We start from the raw sequence: 8,104 nt of genomic DNA, 5'->3' as shown, positions 1-8,104 counted from the left end.
TTTGAATATGAAACCACCAGGGATTCTAGGACTTTAGACAAGAGGGTAGAATCAAAAAAGCATTTTGAAGAATGTATTAGCTAACCACTACCATATGTCATTATCAGAATCAACCTTGATTTGAGGGCACCTTTATCTTTGTCTAAAATCCTACTAAGAACTAATGTAGTTCTAAGATATTATCAGTTTACTAGCCCAATCATTACTGTTCTCTCCTAATGCTATTTTTATCTGTTTGTGAAAAATAACAAAAAAAATATAATACACTATGCTGCATTATTAAACATTTAAAAGAGTTGTGGATTAAGGAACGGCAATAGAGAACAGTAACCCAGAACAGTAGTTTATTTAAGTTAGCAAGTGCTAAAAGAATTATTGCTAGGTTAACCAGTAGAATTTCACCATCTTTTTGAAATATACTACTGAATTTTTGTCATTACTATATCATTTGCTTAACCTAATTACTATGAGTAAGTGTCATGTATTCTACACTGCACTATTTGTCACAGTGAGATTTTCACAGATTAGAACACAACACTTAAAAACTCCATTTATATTGCTTTTTTCCCTGTGGCTTTTAAGTTTTTGATGTAAACTAGAAATTTAAACAATATATATATACATATAAATATGACTTACATTCCTTGAGGGAGAATTTAAAAACATGTTCTCCAATGACGTTGTATATAGATTTTCGTGCAATACATGCAGTATTCATATTTGCCCAGTGAAAGCAAGCCTTACAACCAAATGTGCAGGTTTCAAAGCACTTTGTTTGGTGAGTTGATTCTAAATACTTTTTCAATGGTGCATCGAGATTTTCAGCTGATTTTTTTTCTGATGGAAGCATGTCCTGATTGGATAATGAACATATTCAGACACATTTTTTCCCCCACAGTTTATTTATTTCCCTGAAGGTAGCCATGTTACTTTTTTTTGAGCAAAAACACAGAGTAAGTGATAGCTTAAAAGCTAACTATCTATTTAATTATAAAATGACATGATATTACATTGGTTAATCTTTAAGGTACCGTTAGATTCTTTCATATTTCACTCCTTTTGGTAAAGATGAATATTCAACTGTGCCATGATATTATAACTTGGTCAAATATTATGGTCATTTTCTGGATGTTCATATAGAACAGTGGTTCTCAACCTTTATAGTGCTGTGACCCCTTTAATACAACTCCCCACGATGTGGCGACCCCAACCATAAAATTATTTTCGTTTTGAATTTATCGTGCCTGAAGCCGTATTGGCTAGCGATCTGAACTGCTTGCAATTGCCTTGAGGACGGAGGCATTAAAGCGGAGACTCCTCCCCTATTAAGTTTATCGCGCCTGAAGCCAGATTAGGCTAGCGATTGGGAGTGATTGCAGCTGGCTTGAGAGAGAGACATCAGAGCAAAGATTTCTCTCTTTTTTAATTGGCCGCGGTGTAGCTCAGGCTGTAAGAAGCCTGTTATTAAACACAGCTGCTTGCAATTACTGCAGGTTCAAGTCCCACCAGGCCCAAGGTTGACTCAGCCTTCCATCCTTTATAAGGTAGGTAAAATGAGGACCTAGATTGTTGGTGGGGGCAATAAGTTGACTTTGTATATAAATATACAAATAGAATGAGACTATTGCCTTACACACTGTAAGACGCCCTGAGTCTTCAGAGAAGGGCGGGATATAAATGTAAAAAAAAAAAAAAATTCATCGCGCCTGAAGCCAAATTCGGCTAGCGATTTGAAGAGCCTGCAGCTGGCTTGTGGACTCAACCATTGGAGTGCGATTCTTCGTCTCGCAAGTATACTTCCCATATTTCCGATGGTCTTAGGCGACCCCTGGCAAATTCGACCCCCAACGGGGTCCCGACCCACAGGTTGAGAACCGCTGATATAGAAGAAATGCAGCTATTGCATCAACAATATAAATGATACCTAATTTTCTGTTCTTGTAGCCTGTAATGGTCACTCCATTGCAATCAATACTAATTAGTTATCATTAATTTCTTAACACAATTAACTCTGAATCAAATTTTGTAGGCTTTAATCACAATTAACCTTAATTGGATCAGAATGTATCTATTTGTCAATAGGTACTTGATACCTGAATTCTTGATGTAAGAGAATAAAAAGGCTGGGGGTTCTTAGAAATCTCTAGGTTAATATTATATTATTTATAACAGGGGCCTCCAACCTTGGCAACTTCAAGACTTGTGGACTTCAACTCCCAGAGTTCCTCAGCCAGCAAAGGAAATTTCTCCTTAGTTTTAAGTTACTTCTCTCCTTGATTAGTTTCCACCCATTGCTTCTTATCCTACCCTCAGGTGCTTTGGAGACTAGTTTGACTCCCTCTTCTTTGTGGCAATCTCTGAGATATTGGAACACTGCTATCATGTCTCCCCTAATCCTTTTTTTCATTAAACTAGACATACCCAGTTCCTGCAACCGTTCTTCATATGTTTTAGCCTCCAGTCCCCTAATCATCTTTGTTGCTCTTCTCAGCACTCTTTCTAGAGTCTCCGCATCTTTTTTACATCGTGGTGACCCAAACTGAATGCAATATTCCAAGTGTGGCCTTACCAAGGCATTATAAAGTGGTATTAACACTTCACGAGATCTTGATTCTATCCCTCTGTTTATGCAGCCCAGAACTGTGTTGGCTTTTTTGGCAGCTGCTGCACACTGCTGGCTCATATCTAAATGGTTGTCCATTAGGATTCCAAGATCCCTCTCACAGTTACTACTATTACTTTAACAAGTGTGGCAAGAAAGGTGGTCAAAACTCACTTAACAAATGTCTCACTTAACAACTGAAATGTTGGGTTCAATTGTGCTCGTAAGTCGAGGACTACCTGTATAATACAGTGCCTGCTTTAATTATTGCTAGTATCTTGGTGGGAGAGGGGGACAGGAAACAATAAAAATAAATTATTTCATGCCATTTCTATTGCATATAAGATCAGCAAACAAATAAACAACATTGGGAAATCCAATGTGGGTTACCTTTCTTTCATCCCCTTCGGTTGTTGACATATCAAAGGACTCCACTACTGTTCTAGACTGATTTTCAGGGAAGGAAACAGGAGTTGACACAGCAGCAGCCTCTTCTATATTGCTTGTGATAGCAGATGTCTTCCATCTGCAGGAGGTACAAAAACACAGGGAACATTGTTTTAGAACAGGGCTGTCAAACCCGCAGCCCATGGGCTGGATGCATCACATGCTGGTCATGCCCACGCCCAGTTTAGCAAAGGGCAAAAAAATTGTGATATACCACGTGAAGACCCGAGTTTGACACTCCTGCTTTAGAAACATAAACATATGGTTCAGATTAAAGGAGTTGGAAGGGACCTTGCAGGTCATCTAGTTCAACCCTCTCCCCAAGCAGGAAACCCTACATCTGCCTCTACCTAGGATTGAACTCACAACCCCTTGATTGTAAGGCAAGAGCTCCACCTCTAGGCAACAGCAAGAGTTACAGCTTATATAACCGAACTGATGATAAACACCCTTCCTTCCATTTTGCTTCACCAACTCTTAACATGACCAGTTGTGCAAAATTAAGTTAGTGTTGCCTGAAGTTGTTTTTAAATTTAGGAATAGAAATGGTTTCTCATACAAGCTTCTAAGAGATTCAATCACAGCACTGGGATTTCACCAACCCTTGCTTTTGTAATTATAAAGCAGAGACTGTACAATCCAGGCAAAAGGGGGGGAAAATGATGAGATGAAATTATTTTGCTTGGCTAAAAAAATAGACATTAACTCATCACAGAATTCCCCATGATAATTCTCTGAGAATTTCCATTATTGCGAATTAGCTAATCTGGTTGCTTGGTCTACAGGATCCCATGCTATAGATCAAGTTCTTTATTCTGCTATAGTAAATGACTCTTTGTTAATTATTTAAATAGCCTTAAATAATTAATTCTGATATTGCCTGTATTATATTAGGACTCTCAGAACTTTTAGTCAGAATTGCTCAATTCTGCAGCCGTGACTGTATATGGTTTATACCCTCCATATACAGATATGGTTGATTAATATTATCTAAGAATTTCAAAAATATAGGGCAAAAATAAACCCTATAATATTTTCTGTCTCATCCTGCCCCAAAATAATTATAGATTTGAATGGATAATGTTAAATATTAGCAAGATCGATTTCAGCACCACAAAGAAGAAATCAGCACCATAAGAAGTTTCTAACTACTTTTATTAATATTATCTATACTAAGAGAATCTTGTAAATCTGACTGTCATTTCCTCCTCTTCCAAGTATACCCCCCATATGTACACGAATTAGGGATGTATTTGGCTAATTCACATACATATGGGGGTGGGGAATACTTGCCTGAGCCGCTAGCTTATTCCTTCATCTTGTTTTGAATTTAAGCAATGTCTCTCCCCCTCCCCTTACTGCTTTGGTAATGAATGTGGCCTATCTCTGTCATCTTCCTTACTTAGTACATACATGGACATATTCTCTTTGTCGCTCTCTCCCCACTTATGGTGTATCTTGAAAGCTACTGATGCCATTGCCTTGGGCTTGTTTTAGGAACGGAGACTGATGTTACCTGTCTGGCTGTGAACCGAGAGGTGATCCTTGTTCCCATGTTGAATGTGAAGTATTTCACATTCAGGGAAGAAAACTCAGAAGACCTCATCCTTTCTACCTGAAAAGTGGATTTGCATTCCTTTCATCTCTTCCTTTTCTCCGTGCCATGCTTCTTGAATTCATAAGGTGTGCCGCCGTTGCAATAAATAAACAACAGAGAACAAATAAGCTTTATCCCCCCCCACCCCAAGTTCTCTCTTATTCATAACGGATATGATAACCACACCCTCAGGTAAGCTTAGCTAGAACGTTCAGGAACTAAAAAAAAAGAAATCAAAACCCTTAACTAAGATATCCTTGAGAACAAGTTGGAGGGATCAAAGAAACTACAAATCAACTTGCATTATATGATGGTTCATCCAGGCAAAATAGATTAAAAGGAAGTGGCTTTTACATTTTTCACATTCAATAATTTAAACCATCCTCAAATCACAGGCTCTATATCTCCAGGCACAAATCATTGGCATGCTCACCTTCTTACTCCTGTTGCTTTTTTTCCCGTAGTCCTTTCTAATTTTTTCGAAGCCAATAGCCTAGCTTTATCACTTAGCAAACTTAATGATCAATTCTTCCTCATAGAGAATGGGAAGCCAGCAAATCGAGTTGCATCACAGGGGACGCCAGTTGTTTTCTGCCAAATCACACAGCACAGTAAGAAGGAGATGCCTGAGAGCCAAGTATTACTGTTACTTTGTGCTTTAGCAGAAAGAAAAAAAAAGTTACAAAGAAGGCCTAAAGGTAGAGTATGAAAGTGGATTTGTGATCTGTGATCCTGAGGGAGATATAAAAAGGGAACAATTGTACAATTCCTGACTACAAGAGGTGATTCTTTTTTCTTTTAAAAAAAAATAGCAGTAGCATTTTGGATAGATACAATGCTGTGGTTTGCTTATTTTGTATTTATTCAACTGACCTGGTAGACCGCTGAACGTTTAAATAATCAGTTCAAACTAACATGGATGTTATGGCTGCACTGGATTACTTTTGCTTGATGTGCAAATGACAGTCTGTACCTCAAAGAAGTGGCAAGATGAATAAAACTAAAAGAATAGTCACTGAATTTTCATGAGCCTTTATACTGTACACTCCATATTTTTGACAATGACTTGAAAGCTACAACTGGCATATCATGCAATGGCTGTAAAAATCTGATACTCCAACGTTATGGACTTTACAGTCCCTGTGGGGGTTACCAGAAAGCTTTCAGGGTCAATTCTTAGTGTTGGTTGTTAGTTTTAAATCTCTCTCTCTCTCTATATGAGCTGTATATCACAATGGTGATCACACAATGTATGTCACAATGGTTAAAGTGCAGTATTGCAGGCAAACTTTGCCCATTGCCAGGAGTTCGATCCTGACCAACTCAAGGTTGACTCAGCCTTCCATCCTTCCAAGGTTGATAAAACTGAGGATCCAGATTGTTGGGAGCAATATGCTGACTCTATAAACTGCTTAGAGAATGCTGTAAAGCTCTATGGAGCAGTGTATAAGAGCTATTGCTAACTTTGTTGCTTGTATCCTTGCAATTTATATTGGTATTGATTGTTTCCTAGTATGGTTTGGTTTTTTTATTGTACCATATGACTGTCACTGGGTGTTGTGCCTTGTGATTCTTGACGAGTGTATCTTGTCTTTTTATGTACACTGAGAGGATATGCACCAAAGACAAATTCCTTGTGTGTCCAATCACACTTGGCCAATAAAGAATTCTATTCTATTCTATTCTATTCTATTGCTATAGTGCTCAGATATATGAAGGACTGCTTGATCCAAATCAAAACTGTTTGCTTTGTGAGAACGCCTACAAGAAGGACTTGCTCAAAGTTGCACCCTGGAATGAAGTGAAAAAAAAATAGTAATCTTCTCATGATGCCCCCAGAAATTTGATTGGCTTCTTCTTTAGTGGCATTCAGGAAGACCTTGAACATTTGCCTTAGAAAGGATTTTGGTGCTTCGGTTGTATTTAGGAATCATCAGGTATTATTGTAGCTGTATTTTAATTGGTGAAGGGGATGTGGTGGCTCAGTGGCTAAGACACTGAGCTTGTCGATCAAAAGATCGGCAGTTCAGTGGTTCAAATCCCTAGTGCCACATAATAGGGTGAGCGCCTGTTACTTGTCCCAGCTTCTGCCAACCTAGAAGTTCGAAACCAAGTAAAAAATGGAAGAAGAAAAACAGAGACCACCTTTGGTGGGAAGATAAAAGTGTTCTGTGCGACTTTGGCGTTTAGTCATGGTATTCCAATTGGAATTCCAAACAAAGTATAATATGTTACTTGCTTAAATTACATTTCTTGAATTTTGCTGACATTATGCTTCAAATGCCTAGGAGATGATTGGTCAAAAGGATAACTGATGTGGTTTGGTTTCCATTCAGTGACTATGAGTGAATAAGAGATACTTTTCTAAAATTAAAAGAAGCTAAACTCCATGACCAGGTCTTGGAAGTAGTCAGAGGCAAAGATGAAAGGGAGGTAGGTTGCTAAGGGGAGTTGGAAGAAGCTCCTAACCTTACTGAGGCTCAAGCTAAGAGACAAAAACTGATATGACTTAGATTGGAGTGTAGAGTCATATAATAACATGAAATTCTCAGTTAATGACTGAGTGCTAAGATTGCTGTCGTAAGTCATTGTGGCAATGTGACATCTTATTTTATGATTGTAACAACATACAATAACAATCTGTGGCCATAAATCAAGGACTATTAGTATCTTATCATATCATCCCACCATATATAAGGGGCGTCATAAGAGCACAAACGTGCCTACCGTTCCTGTCCTATTGTTTCCTTTTATTATATCCAATTAATATAGTTATTACATACTTATGCTTATATATATGTTTATATATTATATAGTTATTTTCATGCTTATGCTTATATATACTGTTGTGACAAAATAAACAAATAAAATAAATATATCATTCTGTGATACCATTTTGTCTCATTTGCTTCTTGCAGAAATGAAGGAAGGTATGTATTTTTCAGAAGTAGCCTTTCATGGTGATCCATTTAGGAATGAGATAATGGATTTGATTGAAAACAACTCTAGTCTTTCTTTCTGCTATAATATATGAAAATATTTTCTGGAGAAGCAGGAGACATTCTAGACATCATGAGTATTATAACATGAAGAGAAGGAAGGAGAATATAGTAGAACCTGTCTTCCAGTCTTTCCTCTAATGGGAATTGCTGGTTTTCATGGAAGGAAGGAATTTTATGGAATGGAATTTTTGATCCAAAAAGCACTATGTCAGTTATAATGTGTCTCCCAAATCCATATACTGCTTTTAAGAAAAAAATAACTGAAGATGAAAAGGTCTGTGTCCAAAATGGTTAAGAGAAAGTACAGAATAAAATTTTAATACCCTCTTGATGGTCTTTTTATTTACAAACAAACTTAACTCTAGTTAAGTTAAACTCCAGTTAAATTCTTAACTCAAGTTTATTTAAGAGATCCTGGAAAGCATAATTGATCACATTTGTGATCAATAATATAAA

At 37.3% G+C, this 8,104-nt stretch overlaps 1 protein-coding gene across 1 annotated transcript in view; it reads right to left on the bottom strand.

Moving 5' to 3' along the window:
- Nucleotides 1-8,104, bottom strand: part of LOC131195034 (vitellogenin-1-like) — a 62,582-nt gene that overhangs the window by 29,574 nt on the left and 24,904 nt on the right. Inside the window, exons 19-20 of the mRNA XM_058176661.1 lie at nucleotides 2,993-3,128; nucleotides 640-853 (exon numbers count right to left, since the gene is read on the bottom strand). Of these exons, the coding sequence (XP_058032644.1) occupies nucleotides 640-853; nucleotides 2,993-3,128 (350 nt within the window). The remainder of the gene's footprint in view (nucleotides 1-639; nucleotides 854-2,992; nucleotides 3,129-8,104) is intronic.

The sequence above is a fragment of the Ahaetulla prasina genome, chromosome 3, assembly GCF_028640845.1.
Source record: "Ahaetulla prasina isolate Xishuangbanna chromosome 3, ASM2864084v1, whole genome shotgun sequence".
Lineage (NCBI taxonomy): Eukaryota > Metazoa > Chordata > Lepidosauria > Squamata > Colubridae > Ahaetulla > Ahaetulla prasina.
Note: the sequence above shows the minus strand (reverse complement) of the source record. Positions and strands in the feature narration are given on the sequence as shown.